Source organism: Monodon monoceros, unplaced genomic scaffold, assembly GCF_005190385.1.
Source record: "Monodon monoceros isolate NGI ecotype Baffin Bay Population unplaced genomic scaffold, NGI_Narwhal_1 Super_Scaffold_6, whole genome shotgun sequence".
Classification (NCBI taxonomy): Eukaryota; Metazoa; Chordata; class Mammalia; order Artiodactyla; family Monodontidae; genus Monodon; species Monodon monoceros.
The window spans coordinates 47375034-47396551 of NW_021703783.1; the positions used below are offsets into that span (position 1 = coordinate 47375034).

The 21518-nt window shown below is 35.8% G+C and overlaps 1 protein-coding gene across 6 annotated transcripts in view; it reads left to right on the forward strand.

Moving 5' to 3' along the window:
- Positions 1–21518, forward strand: part of USP15 (ubiquitin specific peptidase 15) — a 130568-nt gene that overhangs the window by 24908 nt on the left and 84142 nt on the right. For all 6 annotated transcript variants that reach the window (XR_003791017.1, XM_029204399.1, XM_029204404.1 and 3 more), the window contains exon 3: positions 4633–4763. Coding sequence is in view for 5 of the 6 variants with exons in the window: in XM_029204399.1 (XP_029060232.1) it covers positions 4633–4763 (131 nt within the window). In the remaining variant the exon portion in view is untranslated. The remainder of the gene's footprint in view (positions 1–4632; positions 4764–21518) is intronic.

A 21518-nucleotide genomic window follows, 5' to 3' on the forward strand; every position in this document is an offset into this window, starting at 1 on the left:
ATTAACAAAATTTTAGTAAATCAAGTCCAACAATAAAGAGGATATATATAGAAATAAACATTAAGTATAAATAGAGAAATAAATATTACAAAGATAATATATCATATAAAACAAAAGAGTAAAATACAAGGAAACTTCCTCAACCTCATAATGGACATCTATGGAAAACCTACAGAAGAAATACTCAACAGTGAAAGACTGAGTCCTCTACCTCTAAAATCAGAAAAAAGCAAGGATGTCTACTCTCAGCTCTTCAAGCCAAGATTGTACTGGAGGGCCTAGGCAGTGTAATAAGGCAAGAAGAAGAGTTAAAAGGCATACAGCTTGTATCGGAAGAAGTAATAAATCTTCCTTTATTCACATACACCTATGTCTATGTAGAAAATTTAATGGAATCTATAAAAAGAAAACTTCTAGAACTAATAAATGAGATTACAAGATCATTATTCAAAAACCAATTGTATTTTTGTACAGTAAAAATGAACTAACATGAATTGAAATTTTAAAAGTACATTTTATAGTGGCACCAAAAATATAAAATACAGATAAATCTGATAACATGTGCAAGACATGTAAACTAAAAACTATAAGACATTGCTGAGATAAATAAAACCTAAATAAAGACAGAAATTATGTTAGTGGATCAGAAAGCTCAATATTGTTAAATACCCCCACTCAGTCTACAGATTCAACACAATTCCAAATCACATTCCTAGTAAGTTTTTTTCTCTCATTTAAAAATGAGACAGAATTTACATACCATAGAATTCATCCTTTTAAATTCTGTGATTCACTGTTTTTTAGTATATTCACAAAGTTTTACAGCCATCACCACTGTCTAATTCCACAAAACTTTCATAACCCCAGAAAGAAACTTCGTATCCATGAGCAGTCACTCTCCATCCCCACTCAAGACCCAGCCATAGGCAATCACTAGTATACTTCTGTCTCTATGGATTCGCCTTTTAGGGACATTTCATCTAAATGGAGTCATACAATATGTGGCCTTACCGTTTGACCTCTTTCCCTTAGCACAAAGTTTTAAAGTGTCTTCATGTAGCATGAATCAGTACTTCATTTCTTTTTATGGGTGAGTAATTTTCCATTGTATGGAGATATGCCACATTTAATTTATCCATTCATCAATTGATGGACATTTGGGTTGTTTTCACTTTCTGGCTATTATGAATGATGTTGCTCTGAGCATTCACATACAAATATTTGTGTAGATTTATATTTTAATTTCTCATGGATCTATACCTAAGCATGGGATTACTAGGTCATATAGTAACTCTGTGTTTAACTATTTGAAGAATTGCTAGACTTTTCCAAAATAGTTGCACCATTTTACATTCCCACCAGCAAGAAGTAGGGTACCAGTTTCTCCACATCATGCCAACGCTTGTCATTGTTCGTTTATTGTAGCCATCCTAATGCGTATGAAGTGGTATCTATTGTTATTTTGATTTGTACTTCCCTAGTGATTAATGATGTTAAGTATCTTGTCTGTGCTGCTTATATCTTTTTTGGAGAAATGTCCATTCAGATCCTGTGCCCATTTTTTAATTGGGTTATTTGTCTACTTATTATGTTTTAAGAGTTGTTTATGTATTCTGTATACTAGTCCCTTATCAGACATATGATTTCCAAAAATTGTCTCCTAACCTGTGGATTGTCTTTTACTTTCTTGATGGTGCCTCTAAAGCGCAAATTAATTTTGATGAAGTCCAATTTATCTGTTTTTTTCATTTGGTTGCTTGTGATTTGGGTGTCAGAAAGCATCACCTAATCCAAGATCAGAAAAAACTTATGTTTTTTTCTAAGAGTTTTATAGTTTTGGCTGTTATATTTATGTCTTTGATCAATTTTAAGTTAATATTTGTATATGGTGTGAGGTAAGAATCAGTTGAACAGATTAGAGAATCCAGAAGTAGATCCACACATATATATGGCCAATTGATTTTACAGAATATTGTAAGGGGAATTCAGTGGAGAGAAGATAGTCTTTTAAACAAATGTTGCTTGAGCATTAAGTATCTATTTGCCAGAAACAGGTGAACTTTGATCTATACCTGGCACCATATGCAAAATTAACTCAAAACAGACCGTAGACCTATATGTAAAAACCAAAACTATAAAAAAAATAGGAGAAAAATTTTGTGACATTGTGTTAGGCAAAGTTTTCTTAAATATGAATTTACAAAGCACAGTTGATAAAAGAAAAAAATTGTTGGCTTGTATTTCATCATTAACAAATGCTTCAAATGACACTGTTCAGAGAATGAAACAATAAAGCACAATGTGGGAGAAAATATTTGCAAATCACCTAGCTGATAAAATATTTATATGCAGAATAAGCAATTCCATAAAGCCCAGTGGAAGAAGTAGACAAAAGGTTTGAACAGATGCCTCACCAAAGAAGATAGTGTTTTCAAAAAGCACATGTGGGACTTCCCTGGTGGTGCAGTGGATAAGAATCTGCCTGCCAATGCAGGTGACACAGGTTCGATTCCTGGTCTGGGAAGATCCCACATGCCATGGAGCAACTAAACCCGTGTGCCACAACTACTGAGCTTGCACTCTAGAGCCCGCAAGCTGCAGCTGCTGAGCCTGTGTGCCACAACTACTGAAGCCTGCACACCTAGAGCCCGTGCTCCACAACAAGAGAAGCCACCGCAATGAGAAGCCCACACACCACAATGAAGAGTAGCCCCGGCTCGCCACAACTAGAGAAAGCCCACGCACAGCCAAAAATAAATAAAAATTTAAAGGAAAAAAAGCACGTGTAAATATACTCAACATCAATTGTCATTAGAAAAATGAAGATTAAAACCACAATGAGGTCCTACTATACATGTGTTAAAATGATTAAAATTTAAAAGATGAGCCCATACCAAGTATTGACAAGGATGTGGAGCAAGTAGAACTTTCATACACTGTTTTTGGGAATGAAGTAGTCTTGTAATTTCTTAAAAAGCTAAACATACATTTACCATAGGAACCAACCATTCTACATATGAAAACTTGTACATGAGTGATCACATCACTGTTATTTGTAGTAGAGAAAATTAGAAACAATCCAAAATGCCCATCAACAGCTGAATGGATAAACAAATTATAGAATACCCATATAATGAAATCCTACTCAGCAATTAAAAGGAATGCACTATTGATACATAAAAACATGGATGGATTTCAAGATAATGATGCAGCATAAATGAAGCCAAACAAAGCAGTACATACTATTTTTTATATAGTATTGTAGAAAATGCAAATTAGTCTACACTTGCAAAATACAGTTACATGGTTTTCAGGGGACAGGACAGTAGACCTGGACGGACAAGAAGAGGTTACAAAAAAGCGCTACAGGGAAACCTTTGGTGTGGGGGGGATACTGATAGATCTCTTCATCGTTTTGGTGATGATGGTTTCACACTTGTAGTGATATGTCAGAACTTATCAAATTTTACACCTTAAATCTGCAACAGTTTGTTGTATATCAATTTTATATCAATAAGCACAGAAGTAACAAAAATTAGGGGTTCTGTGTTTAGGGGTGTTCTCCTCCTAAAAAAATGATCCCAAAATTGATCATTTTATTTTATCCACTAGATATAAATTACTATTTGGATTCTGTTACATAATAAAATCATTTACTCAAAATCTTGAATTATTGTGGAGAATAGCATAGAAGTCTTAATTTTTAAACTTTTTTTCCTTTCCTAAATTTACTTCAAAGTAGTCTGTTACAGTGGAAAGAAAATGGATATTAGCATAAACAGATACATGTTTGAGTCCAGTCTCTACAGTTTTCTATATGTGAACTTGGGCAAGTTAATCAATATCTGAATCTATTTACTAAGTAAAATGTAGCTATCTACTTCATAATATTGTTCTGAAAATCAACTGAGATAAAAGGGTTTTCCATAATAAAACCTTTCATAGTACCTGCAATTTTCTGAATGATTTGGGGCAAGTTATTCAATTTCCTTGAATACATTTTTTGATCTAAAATAGATATCTATCTCTGGCCTGTCCTATACTACATTCCTAGTTCAACTGGAATTTTGAAAATGGATCATAGAATTAGAACCATATCTGAACAACTACCTCTGCTTCAGATCTGTGGAGGAATCTAGATCATGGGCCCTCTGGAGTAATGAGATGCCCTTTTGTAATTTCCGTCATGGTTCCCAGCCCATGTGCTTTGGCATCATTGTTAAAGGTTATTGATTTGCTTCTGAATTTTCTTCATCAGCTAATGCTAGAACGATCACTATTACCATGTGAGGAATCTCTGATACTTAAAATATTTGGGAAACAGTCTTCATTCAGATCCTTTGGCTAACAGTTACACTTTAGTATTTTTTTTAAGAGCCCAATAAAAGAAAAATTATTTTTTTTAACACTGTTGGTTGCCTGGTACACATTGAAACTTTGTAAAGCAACAGTTTATTTTGGAATGTGTAGACTTAGATGTGAACCTCTTCAGAGCTTTCTTCAAAACTCATTATTTAAATACCTGAGTTAGTCTCCATGAGTTTAAGTAATTTTTAATGTGTACAACCAAAGTATTTAGAGATATGTAGTATTGTTTCTTTTTATGTATTGAGTTTATTTTTCCTTTTGTAGATGGTGATGCCCAGTCACTTAAGGAGCATCTTATTGATGAATTGGATTACATACTGTTGCCAACTGAGGGCTGGAATAAACTTGTCAGCTGGTACACATTGATGGAAGGTCAGGAACCAATAGCACGGAAGGTACATATTAAGAATAACTGAATAGAAATATTTTTCTTAGTTCACATTTTCTTGTTAATTTCAATGACTAATGAAGCCTCCTCATTTATCTTGGAGAAAAAGACCATCAGAATGTTACTGTACACTAACACACATAGAGGGTTTACTATATGCTAGCCACTGTTATAAGCACATCATATACATTATTAACTAGTTTAATCCTCATAAAAAATTCTCTGAGGTAAGTATTATCCCCATTTTATAGATGAGGAAATGAGGACAGAGGTAGAGAGGTGCAGGGTCTTTCAGAAAGCCACATGAGTTTACGTACTTAAGTAGCCTGACTCTGACTTTTTTTTCTGATTAAAAAGAAAAATTTTTTTTAAATAATGAAGAAACTAAAAGTAGAAGAAATATTTTACAGCATACAATTTTCTTAAAACTTGAAAATGCAGATATTTTTCTTATCCCTATTTTAAGTTTTACACTTACAGTCTAGAAAAATTAAAAATGACCCACTTTTAAAATTTTTTGATTAACTAAAAATTCATTTATGAAAGTATCAGTATCACCATAGTAGAATAATACCAACTGCTTAAAGTAGATCTGTCAGCCTTACACAAGTATTTGATAGTGTATTTGGGTGGAGCAGAATTATTTATCTGATTTTTTATTTCTACATAAAAACGATTAAAAAGCCGAATTATGTAACACAAGGGTATAAACCTCTGATAGTCCAAACCATATTTGGATTTATTTGCAACTGATCCTACAAAGTTAATATATTAACAGTTTGTATTTGTGTATCTATGGTTTAGGTATAGAATTGAATTTCGTTTTCTAAATAGAATGTGAATGTGCCTTTGATTTAGTTTAGTGTAGTTTAATTCTGTTCCTTAACTTCACTCAGTCTTTCCTTATAGCCATTTTGAAGTTAAGATTCATATCTTCTAAGAATGCTAGCCATAAATTTTATATATTTATATATATATGTAATAGCCTATCATTTCTATCTATAATTGCTGGAGAATTGAGTGTTTTGACTATTTGAAGGATAAACTACTCAGCTGTAAAACTATGTAGAAGAAGACCTTCATTCCTGGGATAAAGGAAAATCTGTAATATGTCTGGAGTATCTTCAAATGTGTTAAACTGTATTAATTCAACCTGAATGACATACTTTTTTTTTCTTAATAAATGTAGCATATCATATAGTACAGTAAACAGGTCAACTGTGGACTCCATTTGCATTTCTTCTTGAAAGAGGGCTTACTGGCATTTCTTGAAATCTGTGTCTGATAAGCAAGTTAAAGAAGATAAAGAAACATGAAGAATTCATACAGGGAGAAAGAAAAAAACTTTTAAGAAGTCTGTTAGGAGGCTATATATTTATTTTTAATAAGGTAGTTAGAATTGACTCAACTTGTAAAATAATTTGCAAACTTTAGTGTGGTTTCTTCCCTCTTTGTTTCCTGGTGCGCGAGGAGAGGGGATTAAGAGCGCTGCTTAAAGGAGCTCCAGAGACGGGCGCGAGCCGCGGCTAACAGCGCGAACCCCAGAGACGGGCATGAGACGCTAAGGCTGCTGCTGCCGCCACCAAGAAGCCTATGTGCGAGCACAGGTCACTCTCCACACCTCCCTTCCGGGGAGCGTGTGCAGCCCGCCACTGCCAGGGTCCTGGGATCCAGGGACAACTTCCCCGGGAGAACGCACGGCGCGCCTCAGGCTGGTGCAACGTCACAGTGTCCTCTGCCACCGCAGGCTCGCCCCACACTCCATACCCCTCCCTCCCCCCGGCCTGAGTGAGCCGGAGCCCCCAAATCAGCAGCTCCTTTAACCCTGTCCTGTCTGAGCGAAGAACAGACGCCCTCCGGCGACCTTACACGCACAGGCGGGGCCAAATCCAAAGCTGAACCCCGGGAGCTGTGCAAACAAAGAAGAGAAAGGGAAATCTCTCCCAGCAGCCTCAGGAGCAGAGGATTAAACATCCACAATCAACGTGATGTACCCTGCATCTGTGGAATACATGAATAGACAATGAATCATCCCAAGTCGAGGAGGTGGACGTTGAGAGCAAGATTTATGATTTTTTTCCCCTTTTCCTCTTTTTGTGAGTGCGTATGTCTATGCTTCTGTGTGAGATTTTGTCTGTATAGCTTTGCTTTCACCATTTGTCCTAGGGTTCTATCCATCCGTTTTTTGGTTTTTTTACTTTTTAAAAAACATTTTTTCTTAATAATTACTTTTTATTTTAATAACTTTATATTATTTTACCTTACTTTATTTTCTTTTCTTTTATCCCCTTTCTTTCTTTCTTACTTTCTACTTTTTCTCCCTTTTATTCTGACCCGTGTGGATGAAAGGCTCTTGGTGCTGCAGCCAGGAGTCAGTGCTGTGCCTCTGAGGTGGGAGAGCCAACTTCAGGACACTGGTCCACAAGAGGCCTCCCAGCTCCACATAATATCAAATGGCGAAAATCTCCCAGAGATCTCCATCTCAACACCAACACCCAGCTTCACTCAACGACCAGCAAGCTACAGTGCTGGACACCCTATGCCAAACAACTAGCAAGACAGGAACACAACCCCACCCATTAGCAGAGAGGCTGCCTAAAATCATAATAAGGCCACAGACACCCCAAAACACACCACCAGATGTGGACCTTACCACCAGAAAGACAAGATCCAGCCTTATCCACCAGAATATAGGCACTAGTCCCCTCCACCAGGAAGCCTACACAACCCACTGAACCAACTTTAGCCACTGGGGACAGACACCAAAAACAACGGGAGCTACAAACCTGCAGCCTGCTAAAAGGAGACCCCAAACACAGTAAGAGAAGCAAAGTGAGAAGACAGGAAATCACACAGAAGATGAAGGAGCAAGATAAAAACCCACCAGACCTAACAAAGAAATAGTCTACCTGAAAAAGAATTCAGAATAATGATAGTAAAGATGATCCAAAATGTTGGAAATAGAATAGACAAAATGCAAGAAACGTTTAACAAGGACCTAGAAGAACTAAAGATGAAACAAGCAACGATGAACAGCACAATAAATGAAATGAAAAATACTCTAGAAGGGATCAATAGCAGAATAACTGAGGCAAAAGAACGGATAAGTGACCTGGGAGATAAAATAGTGGAAATAACTACTGCAGAGCAGAATAAAGAAAAAAGAATGAAAAGAACTGAGGACAGTCTCAGAGACCTGTGGGACAACATTAAACGCACCAACATTAGAATTATAGGGGTTCCAGAAGAAGAAGAGAAAAAGAAAGGGACTGAGAAAATATTTGAAGAGATGGTAGTTGAAAACTTCCCTAATATGGGAAAGGAAATAGTTAATCAAGTCCAGGAAGCACAGAGAGTCCCATACAGGATAAATCCAAGGAGAAACACACCAAGACACATATTACTCAAACTGTCAAAAATTAAATACAAAGAAAACATATTAAAAGCAGCAAGGGAAAAACAACAAATAACACACAAGGGAATCCCCATAAGGTTAACAGCTGATCTTTCAGCAGAAACTCTGCAAGCCAGAAGGGACTGGCAGGCCATATTTAAAGTGATGAAGGAGAAAAACCTACAACCAAGATTACTCTACCCAGCAAGGATGTCGTTCAGATTTGATGGAGAAATTAAAACCTTTACAGACAAGCAAAAGCTGAGAGAGTTCTGCACCACCAAACCAGCTTTAAAACAAATGTAAAAGATCTTCTCTAAGCAAGAAACACAAGAGAAGGAAAAGACCTACAATAACCAAAAACAATTAAGAAAATGGGAATAGGAACATACATATCGACAATTACCTTAAATGTAAATGGATTAAATGCTCCCACCAAAAGACACAGACTGGCTGAATGGATACAAAAACAAGACCCATATATATGCTGTCTACATAGACCTAGAGACACATACAGACTGAAAGTGAGGGGATGGAAAAAGATATTCCATGGAAATGGAAACCAAAAGAAAGCTGGAGTAACAATTCTCATATCAGACAAAATAGACTTTAAAGTAAAGACTATTAGAAGAGACAAAGAAGGACACTACATAATGATCCAGAGATCGATCCAAGAAGAAGATATAACAATTGTAAATATTTATGCACCCAACATAGGAGCACCTCAAACCATGAGGCAAATACTAACAGCCATAAAAGGGGAAAGCAACAGTAACACATTCACAGTAGGGGACTTTAACACCCCTCTTTCACCAATGCACAGATCATCCAAAATGAAAATAAAGAAGGAAACACAAGCTTTAAATGATACATTAAACAAGATAGACTTAATTGATATTTATAGGACATTCCATCAAAAACAACAGAATACACGTTTTCTCAAGTGCTCATGGAACATTCTCCAGGATAGATCATATCCTGGGTCACAAATAAAGCCTTGGTAAATTTAAGAAAATTGAAATTGTATCAGGTATCTTTTCCGACCACAATGGTATGAGACTACATATCAATTACAGGAAAAGATTTGTAAAAAATACAAACACATGGAAGGTAAACAATCCACCACTTAATAACGAAGTAATCACTGAAGAAATCAAAGAGGAAATAAAAACATACCTAGAAACAAATGACAATGGAGACATGACAACCCAAAACCTATGGGATGCAGCAAAAGCAGTTCTAAGAGGGAAGTTTATAGCAATACAATCCTACCTTAATAAACAGGAAACATCTCGAATAAACAACCTAATCTTGCACCTAAACCAATTAGAGAAAGAAGACCAAAAAAACCCCAAAGTTAGCAGAAGGAAAGAAATGATAAAGATCAGATCAGAAATCAAAGAAAAAGAAATGAAAGAAATGATACAACGATCAATAAAACTAAAAGCTGGTTCTTATGAGAAGATAAACAAAATTGATAAACCATTAGCCAGACTCATCAAGAAAAAAAGGGAGAAGACTCAGATCAATAGAATAAGAAGTAAAATTAAGAAGTAACAACTGACACTGCAGAAATACGAAAGACCATGAGAGAGTACTACAAGCAACTCTATGCCAATAAAATGGGTAACCTGGAAGAAATGGACAAATTCTTAGAAATGTACAACCTGCCAAGACTAAATCAGGAGGACCAGTGCTTGTGATGAAAAGACCAATCACAGGCACTGAAATTGAGACTGTGATTAAAAATCTTCCAACAAACAAAAGCCCAGGACCAGGTGGCTTCACAGGAGAATTCTATCAAACAGTCACAGAAGAGCTAACACCTATCCTTTTCAAGCTCTTCCAAAATATAGCAGAGGAAGAAACACTCCCAAACTCATTGTACAAGGCCACCATCACCCTGATACCAAAACCAGACAAGGATGTCACAAAGAAAGAAAACTACAGGCCAATATCACTGATGAACATAGATGCAAAAATCCTCCACAAAATACTAGCCAACAGAATCCAGCAGCACATTAAAAGGATTATACACCATGATTAACTGGGGTTTATTCCAGGAATGCAAATCAATCAATGTGATACATCAGATTAACAAATTGAAGGAGAAAAACCATATGGTCATCTCAATAGATGCAGAGAAAGCTTTTGACAAAATTCAACACCCCATTTTTGATAAAAACCCTCCAGAAAGTAGGCATAGAGGGAACTTTCCTCAACATAATAAAGGCCATATATGACAAACCCACAGCCAACATCGTCCTCAGTGGTGAAAAACTGAAAGCATTTCCACTAAGATCAGGAAGAAGACAAAGTTGCCCACTCTCACCACTCTTATTCAACATAGTTTTGGAAGTTTTGGCCACAGCAATCAGAGAAGAAAAGGAAATAAAAGGAATCCAAATCGGAAAAGAAGTAAAGTTGTCACTGTTTACAGATGACATGATACTATACATAGAGAATCCTAAAGATGCTACCAGAAAACTACTGGAACTAATCAATGAATTTGGTAAAGTAGGATACAAAATTAATGCACGGAAATCTCTGGCATTCCTATACACTAATGATGAAAAATCTGAAAGTGAAATCAAGAAAGCACTCCCATTTACCATTGCAACAAAAAGAATAAAATATCTAGGAATAAACCTACCTAAGGAGACAAAAGACCTGTATGCAGAAAAGTATAAGACACTGCTGAAAGAAATTAAAGGTGATACAAGTAGATGGAGAGATATACCATGTTCTTGGATTGGAAGAATCAACATTGTGAAAATGACTGTACTACCCAAAGCAATCTACAGATTCAATGCAATCCCTATCAAACTACCACTGGCATTTTTCACAGAACTAGAACAAAAATTTTCACAATTTGTATGGAAACACAAAAGACTCCTAATAGCCAAAGCAATCTTGAGAACGAGAAACGAAGCTGGAGGAATCAGGCTCCCTGGCTTCAGACTATACTACAAAGCTACAGTAATCAAGACAGTATGGTTCTGGCACAAAAACAGAAATATAGATCAATGGAACAGGATAGAAAGCCCAGAGATAAACCCACGCACATATGGTCACCTTATCTTTGATAAAGGAGGCAGGAATGTACAGTGGAGAAAGGACAGCCTCTTCAATAAGTGGTGTTGGGAAAACTGGACACCTACATGTAAAAGTATGAGATTAGATCACTCCCTACACCATACACAAAAATAAGCTCCAGATGGATTAAAGACCTAAATGTAAGGCCAGAAACTATCAAACTCTTAGAGGAAAACATAGGCAGAACACTCTATGTCATAAATCACAGCAAGATCCTTTTTGACCCACCTCCTAGAGAAATGGAAATAAAAACAAAAATAAATGGGACCTAATGAAACTTCAAAGCTTTTGCACAGCAAAGGAAACCATAAACAAGACCAAAAGACAACCCTCAGAATGGGAGAAAATATTTGCAAATGCAGCAGCTGACCAAGGATTAATCTTCAAAATTTACAAGCAGCTCATCCAGCTCAATAACAAAAAAACAACCCAATCCAAAAATGGGCAGAAGACCTAAATAGACATTTTTCCAAAGTAGATATACAGACTGCCAACAAACACATGAAAGATTGCTCAACATCATTAATCATTAGAGAAATGCAAATCAAAACTACAGTGAGATATCATCTCACACCAGTCAGAATGGCCATCATCAAAAAATCTAGAAACAAAAAAAAAGAAATCTAGAAACAATAAATGTTGGAGAGGGTGTGGAGAAAAGGGAACACTCTTGCACTGCTGGTGGGAATGTGAATTGGTACAGCCACTATGGAGAACAGTATGGAGGTTCCTTAAAAAACTACAAATAGAACTACCACATGACCCAGCAATCCCACTACTGGGCATATACCCTGAGAAAACCATAATTCAGAAAGATTCATGTACCACAATGTTCATTGCACCTCTATTTACAATAGCCAGGAGATGGAAGCCACCTAAGTGTCCATCATTGGATGAATGGATAAAGAAGATGTGGCACATATATACAATGGAATATTACTCAGCCATAAAAAGAAACGAAATTGAGCTATTTGTAATGAGGTGTATGGACCTAGAGTCTTTCATACAGAGAGAAGTAAGTCAGAAAGAGAAAGATAAATACCATATGCTAACACATATATATGGAATCTAAAAAAAAAAAAATGTCATGAAGAACCTAGGGGCAAGACAGGAATAAAGACACAGACCTACTAGAGAATGGACTTGAGGATATGGGGAGGGGGAAGGGTAAGCTGTGACAAAGTGAGAGAGTGGCATGGACATATATACACTACCAAACATAAAATAGATAGCTAGTGGGAAGCAGGCGCATAGCACAGGGAGATCAGCTTGGTGCTTTGTGACCACCTAGAGGGGTGGGATTGGGAGGGTGGGAACGAGAGAGACGCAAGAGGTAAGAGATATAGTAACATATGTATATGTATAACTGATTCATTTTGTTATAAAGCAGAAACTAACACACCATTGTAAAGCAATTGTACGCCAATAAAGATGTAAAAAAAAAAAAAAACTTTAGTGTGTATAAAATTACCTAGAGTACTTATTAAAAAGTGTCTTCCTCCAAAATTAAATCAGTAAGTCTGGGAATTTCCATGTTTGATATATTTGTGATGCCAGTGGACTCAAAGAACAGACTCTTATGCCAGTGGAACTTACTTAAAAGAATAGACTGGTTTTTAGAGTCTGAAGCCCAGCTTTGTTTTTTTTTTTTGTTTTTTTGCAGTACACGGGCTTTCCTCTGTTGCAGTCTCACCCGTTGCGGAGCACAGGCTCCAGACGTGCAGGCTCAGCGGCCATGGCTCACGGGCGCAGCCGCTCCTCGGCACGTGGGATCTCCCTGGACCGGGGCACGAACCTGTGTCCCCTGCATCGGCAGGCGGACTGTCAACCACTGCGCCACCAGGGAAGCCCCCAGCTTTGAATTTTACTAATCTCTGATTGCATTGAGGAATCTGGAATTGGTAGTGCTCCTACTGTCATGTAGAAACAAAGTTAACCATCTTCCTGGACCTAAAATCATCACTAAACTGTCTCACCTAAAATGTCAGGCGTTCAATTTAAAACAGAAACAAAACAGGTAAATGAGGAGGAAGTACAATGGGACCAAAATCCAAAAGAAACTATAGGTAATAGAAACAGACACGTGAGGAATCCAGATAATGGAATTATTAGACAGAAACCTTAAAACCCTGTGCTTGTTATGTTCAAAAAAATAAAAGTTGAAAAGAAGAATCAAATATAATTCTAAAACTGAACAATAATATGAAAATATTAAGTATTAAGGACATATTATTTGAGTGAAATACTAGGCTAAAAATAAGGAGAGAATGTGTAAACTAAATGATAACATCAATAGAAAAATATATTGACCAAAGCTTAAAGACACTGAAGAATGGAAAATAAAGAAAAAAGCAGACGGGCACATGGAATACAGTGAATAAGATTAGCATACAAGTGGACTCCTCAAAGAAAAGGAAAGACAAAATGGGGTAGAAGTAATACTGGAAGTAATAGCTGAGAATTTTCCAAAAATGGTGAAAGGTATCATGCTACACATTAAAGAAATGCTGTGAATCCCAAGCGGAAAAAAATGCAAACAAAACTATATGCAGTAAAACTGTTGAGAAACAAAGATATTCCTGATAGTAGCCAGAAGAAACGATATATTACCTTCAAAGTAAGGGTAAGACAAAGAAGTGATTTCTCAAGAGAAATGAATGCCAAGAAAGTAATAGTGTATCTTCAACATGCTGAAAGAAAATAACTGCTAACCTTGAATTCTATGACCAAGGAAAAGATCCTTCAGACTAATGGTGACAAAAGCTGTTTTCAGATAAACAAATTGATAGGATTTGTTACCAGCAGACTTGCACTAAAGGAAATACGAAACAGTCTTCAGAATGAAAAATTACTCCGTATGGAATCTTGGAGACACAGGAAAAAATGTTGACTGACAAAAGCACATACTGTGAATAGATGTTAAGGCAGGCTGTTTAAAATAGTAATAATTCCTTATGAGGGTGAAAATATGTATAAAATTAAAGTGTATAACAATATTAGAATATACGTTAAGATAGTTGCCCCCAAGACAACCCCCATTATCTCCACCTCCTCATGTCCACAGCCTTGGATAGTCCCCATCCACTTTGTACCAGCATCTTGGTATTGTACTGGTCTTTGTGCCCAGTGACATATAGCAGAAGTAATGGTAAAGTATATCACTTTCAAGATTAAGTTTTAGGTCAAAAGGATAAACTTACAGTTATAAAGTAAATAAGTTATGGGGATGTATTTGTACAGCATGGTGACTATAGTTAAAAGTATTATATTGTATATTTGAAAATTGCTAAGAGTTCTAGAAGATCTTAAAAGTTCTCGTCACAGGAAAAAAAAGTGTAACTATGTAGGGTGATGGATGTTAACTAGACTTACTGTGGTGATCATTTCACCATATATACAAATATTGAATAGTTGTGTTATACACCTGAAACTAATGTAATGTTACATGTCAGTTGTACCTTATTAAAAAAGAAAAGATTAGATTATAAAAGACACCTTGGCTTACATCTTGGGTGCACACGCCTTCTTGCTCTCTCTCATTTCTCAGTCTGGGAAATTCAGCTGCACATTCAGGCAGCCTATGGAGGGGCTCACATGTTAAGGAATTGAGATCTCTGGCCAATAGAGAGGAATGGAGGCCTGCTAACAACGATGTGAGTGAGCTTGGGAGTGAATCCTACAGTCTCATTTGAGCTTCCAGATAATTGAAGTCCCAGTCCACAGCTTGACAACAACCTCGTGAGAGACCCCACGCCCGAACAGTCCAGCTAAGCTGCTCCAGATTCTTGACCCTCAGAAACTATGTGAGATAATGTTTGCTTTGTTAAGCTGATCAACTTGGGGTAATTTATTATGCAGTAGTAGGTAGCTAATACTGATTTTGGTTCCTGGAAGTTGCATGCAGCCGTAACAAAAACTTGAGATGTGGTGGTGGCTTTGGAGCTGGGCAGTGGATAGAAGCTGTAAGAATTTTAAGAGTATTAATGAAAGCCTAACGTGCCTTGAATAAATTGGTAGTAGAATTTTAGACTTTGAGCAGGCTGCCAGTGAGATCTTAAAGGAAAGTGAGGAAAATCTTATTGGAACCCAGTGATTTTTGTTATAAGGTGGCAGAAAGTTTAACAATGTGTCAATCTGCAGTAAACTGAAAGATAAAAAATATATTTATGGACTAAACGATCTGCCAAAATGTTGAAAGTACTGCTGGGTTTCTTCTTGTGCTGCCTTTAGTTAGATATGAGAAAAGAGAAGCTAAAGAAAGGACTGTTAAATAAAAAAGAGCCAAGACTTGCTAGTTTTGAAAATTAGCCTCTCCAGATGACAAACAACACTAAAACTAAGAAATATTTCCAAGCAAAGATCAAACTCAAGGCACTCTCAAGAAAGCAGTTCTAAAGTTGAAGCCAAGGTTGTGACTGTAAAATTTCTTTGTTAAGACCTCAGAAAAGTTGAAGGTGGTGCCTCAGAATACTCTTCAGAAAAAAGGGCCCTTTAAAGGATTTCAGGGTGTACTTTATACTGTCTTTCAATATGTGGCTTCTAGGAACAGTAGGGCTTCTAAGAAGCTTTAGGGCAATGTCCCTGAGCCTTCTCAGTATAAACCCAAGGTAGAAAGGACTTAGCTAGAGGACATTTGTGGTTGTGACTTTTGCCTACTAGGTTGAACTCCAGTGAGATCCACTGGAGACGCACAGTGTTTTCAAGACCCACTGCCATCTTGGACTGCAGAGACAGTATAAAATTAAAGAGGCCTTTGCCCTTGCAGACTGCTACAAGCAGGAATCAGACTAAGAATTTACTCAACTGCAAACATGTGCTAACTTACATGAAAAAAAGGATGACTCAGAAAACAGAAGCAAATGTTATGAAGAGTCATTTTCATGTCAAGGCAAAAGTGAGCCCTAACCAAGGAACTTGCAGTATTTATCTTTTATTTCACAGGCCTGTAGATCAAGAGGAACTATACCCGAGATGCTTAAGGAACTATGCCCAAGGATCCTCATCTGTACCTTAGTCAGATACAGATGACAAGTTTCTGAACTTTGAGTTGATGCTGTAATAGGATGAGACTAGTGGGGGCCTTTGCGGGGGGTGGAGTGTATTTTGCACGTTGGTGGGAGGGTCTGTGACTTTTTGGGTACCAGAGGTTTTACTGTGGTAGACAACCTCACAGATGCTCCCAAGTTATCGCCACCTCCTGTTGTTCACACTCTTATGTAATCTACATCATACCAGAGTCGGTCTGTGTGACCAGTAAAATATGGCAGAAGTGATAGTATGTTGTTTCTGAGTTTGTAAAAGATACTGGAGTGCTCTCTGGCTCTCTCTTGGATCAGTCACTCTGAGTGAAGCCATATGCCATGCAGGCAGCCTATGGAAAGACTCACATGATGAGGAACTAAAAGTCTCTGCCAACAGCTGGAGAGGAACGGAGGCCTGCCAACAACACACGAATGAACTTGGAAGCAGATTTGAACAACATGATTAACCACCATGACCTAATTGACATGCGTTGCACTTAGTCAATGCAGAATACAAAAATTTTTTAAGTGGAAGTTTTACCAAAATTAACCACATGCTGGGCCATCAAGCAAACTCCAATATATTTCTAATGATAGAAATTATTCAGTGTATTTTCTGTCCTCAGGGGAATTTAGAAGTCTGTAACAGAAATACAACTAGATGATCTCTCAGCTACCTAGAAATGGAACAATATACTTCTAAGTAATCCTTAGGTCAAAGAAGATATAAAAAGTAAAATTAGACATTTTGAACTGAATAATAATGATGCATCATAAAAGAATGACTAAAGTCATTCTTAGAAGGAACTTTATAGCTTAAATGTAAATACTGGAAAAAGAAGAAAGACTGTTCTCAAGAAGAGAAGAAAAGGAAATTAAGCCTAATCAAGAAATAATAGGGCTTCCCTGGTGGCGCAGTGGTTGAGAGTCGGCCTGCCGATGCAGGGGACACGGGTTCCTGCCCCGGTCCGGGAGGATCCCGCATGCCGTGGAGCGGCTGGGCCCGTGAGCCATGGCCACTGAGCCTGCACGTCCGGAGCCTGTGCTCTGCAACGGGAGAGGCCACAACAGTGAGAGGCCCGCATACCACACACACACAAAGAAAGAAAGAATAATATGAAGTAGACATTAATAAAATAGAAAAAAATTTTTTACATTAAATGAACAAAGTTGGCTCATCATAAAGAACATTCGAATTAGATCAGTAAAATAAAGATGAGTCCTGGCAAGACTGATCAAGAATAAAAGGAAAGTAGGCCCAAATCACCTATATTAGGAATGAAAAAGGGGACATCATAGCAGAGTCTAAAGACTTTTTTAAAAGATTAATTTTGAATAATTTTATGTAATTTAAAAATTTAGGTGAAGTGGACAGATTTCTAGAAAAATACAACAGTGTTGAAATAAATGGAAAATCTCAATTGCCCTGTCTGAATAAAGAAATTAAATCATTAAATAAAAATCTTTTCACAAAGAAAACTGTAGCTCCAGAAGGCATCACCAGTAAATATTCAACCAAATATTTAGTAACACAATACCAAATAATTTATGCAATATTAGCAAGCCAAACCCAGCAGTATGCAAAAAAGGAGTTAAAAAATGGCCAGGCTGGATTTTTTCAAATGCAATTTTAGTTTTACTTTGAAAATCACTTATTATAATTTTTGTATTATCTGAGTAAAGTAGAAAAACCATCTCAGTAGATGCAGAAAAAGCATTTGATAAAACTCAATATCTACGTATGATTTTTTTTAAGAAAAGCTAGAAATAGAAACCTATTTCAGACATACTTATTGGTAAAATATTCAAAGCTCTTCCTCTCTGATCAGGGACAAGATAAGGATAACTATATTAGAGGTCTTAGCCAGTGTGGTAATGCAGGCAAAATAACTCAAAGAATAAGGATTGAAAATAAAGAAATAAAACTGTAATGTTCTAGAAGACATGATTTTATATGTTGAAAATTCCAAAAGTTGTACTAACAAACCATTAAAATCAATAATTAAGTTTCACAGGGTGGTTGGATATAAGGTAAATATAGAAAAACCAGTTATTTATCAGCAACAAATAAAGTTGAATTTTAAAATAATGTTTACAGCAGATCAAAGTACATAGAAATAAACCTTAAAAAATTACTTCTCTACAATGAAAATTATGAAACATTACTGAGCAAAATTAAAGAAGACCTAATGAATTGATGGTTAGGGGGTCACCAAACTTTTTCTGTAAAAAGCCAGATAGCAAATATTTTCAGCTTTGTGGGCCAAAATGGTCACTGTGGAACTACTCACCTCTGCTGTTTTGGGTGCAAAAACAGCCATAGGTGACACGTAAATGAATGGGAATAACTGTGTTCCAGTAAAATGTTATTTACAAAAATAGATGATGAGCGAGATTTAGCCTATGGATCATAGTTAGCCCACTCCTGATCTAGGTGCTGGTTAATTAATGTATACCAACATCATAAAAAGAGGGGCAACTAGATATTATTTGCATCTTCTTTAGAATATATCTCACAATCCCTATGAACTAGTCTTACTAAAAATTGCAAGAATAAAAAGATTGATGGTGAACTTTTCAGTTAAAAGACACTTGAAAAAAAAAGACACTTGAGACTTACCAGTCATTTGCAAGTGTATGGGTTTTATTTGGATCTATATTAAAAATGATTTTAATTTAATTTTAATGTAATGAATATTCGATATTAAGGGATTAGTTTTAATATTTTAGGTGTGATAATGTTTTTATGGTTATGTTTGAGTCCTTGTTTCTGAAGAAATATATCTTGAAATATTTGTATAAAATATCACAAGTAGGATTTGTTTGTTGTACATTAACACCTGTGATTTCATAGTTGTGTTATATTTTCTCTACTAGTCTCTCTGTCTTTACCACTGGGTGTTCTCACCCTGATTCCAGGGACTGGGTCTAATTCACCTGTGTATTTCTAGCGCTAAGCATAGATGCTCAGTAAGTGCTGCCAAAGTGAATGTAGCTAACTCCTCAAAAATAGTAAATGTGTCTTTTAGGCCCAGTGTTATCAAATTGTTTTAAAGTACTAGATTTCTTTAGAAATTACTTTCTGTTTCCAAGGAGGGAGCAGTCATATGCCAATATAAAGAGTAGACTAGGTTAGCTTTATCAGGTATATTTCATAGCTTTAGTCAAAATGCTCTCTAATATTCACAGCAAAATGAACAAATGGAAATTATATTTATTTTAATTTAGCATAAACATATTTCCCTTACTAACTTAGTAAAAAAAACTTGACCTTCATTGTGGCCATGAATTAATATAATAGAATCCAAGCACAGATTTCAACAACATTATAATTCACTTAGGAAAAAAACACTTTAGCTGTCACCTCTAATTCTGAAACATAACTGTTATTTCTGAATATTCACCTTCCTGTCTTATTTCAAATGTATATCTTAATGGTTATAATAACTAGGTAAAACTTTGTATCCTGTTTTTTCTAAGCCTGTTTCTTCCTGTTACAGTCTTAATAGCCATCATTTTAAATGATTATTTTCAGCACATTTTTAATGAAGGTAGGATACTTTATATAAACAAATATAAAGGAGTTGCTGTATATGAACAAGTAATATACATATGATTATGACACATAAATATGCTAATTATTTTTCTCTGCTGTGATGCTGTTGTATTCAAGCTTTAATCATTCATACAGTCTGGTTCTTTCAAATAAAAATTGTTTGAGAACAAACTCGTATCTTAAAAGAACTGCTTTTTAATACATTACTTTTGGAAACAGTAAAATATCTTATAAATACAGTAGTAGTATTCTGAGTAATGTTAATGAGGGTTTTAGCAATGTAAGATACTGTTGGAGAAAAGAAGAAAAATGAGAAATATTCTGAATCCCAATAAAGAATGGGTTTTGAAATATTGATTTTTTAAAAATTTTATTGGAGTATAGTTGATTTACAGTGTTGTGTTAGTTTCGGGTGTACATTAAAGTGATTCAGTTATACCTATATATATATCCATTCTTTTTTAGATTCTTTTATCGTATAGGTTATCACAGAATATTGAGTAGAGTGCCCTTGTTTTAGGTCCTTGTTGGTTATCTGTCTTACATACAATAGTGAAATAGTGAACTGATGTTTTGTTTTCATTGTTGACAGTGAGTTTCTGACAGTTAAATCACCAGATTCTTTCCAGGAAAATATCTATTAGTTTTATGAAGATTCTCATTTTTTAAAAAACTATGCTTACTTAGAAAATATATACCTCAGTATAAATCATAATGAGGGATTTTATTATTTTTTGTTATTTTATCCTGTTTCTTTATCCCATTACCTGCTGTATTGTTAGTCATTCCCCCCCCACCCGCCCCCCAGCCAATAAAATGAGACCTGTAGGTACCTCAGTTTTGGCAACCTACCGATGATTAGTAACTAACTTGATATATTATTTTAGGATTCTTACTCACATATTGACTCCCAGAGCAGAAATTTCTGATTAATAAGAATTTTTGATTCCTAGCTTTACAGCTTCAAGTAATCTTAGAAATGATGTAATATCCTTTGCTTCCTTCGTAACTTCAAATAAGCATAAAGCAAAATCCTTCAAATAAAGTATAAAACAAATTTAATTAGTTCAGGGTTAAACAATTATATATTAGTTTGTAAAATGGGTTAAGTTAACACGGGAAGTGCATGCTGTTGGTTGTTTTAGAAATGTGAATGTAACAAGTATAATTAGAATATATGTGACAAAGTATCATAAAAATTAGCATTGGATTGGATATTTTAAATACTAGACAAACTACATTTGAACTTTTTGAGCTAAAACAATTCCCTGCAAGTGAAAGACAAATTTATGAGTCCCTTATTGAATTGATGCAAAGCGTGTGAGTACAACAGTCATTTGGAGCCTCCCTTTTGCCATATTTGTCTAATGTATCACATATCAGGCCGATTACTATTTTCAGAAACAGTGTTCATGGCTGAAATCCTACAGCTAACCTTTAGAAGATCAAAAGGAAATATACTTATTAATAAGGTGAACCTAATATATACATATTTTCTCTTTTTCTGCCTTATTGCTTGCATGTTTAGCAGCTTTTTTTTTTTTTCATTTGTTGCATAGAATTACTGAGTATGTATTTAAAGGTCAAACAAAGTCATCTTAGGATGGAAAACTAACGTATCAGTTACAGGGCATAGCTGGATATTTTGGCAACAGTAATTTGTAGTTATTGTTTTAAAAGATTTATTTTAACGTA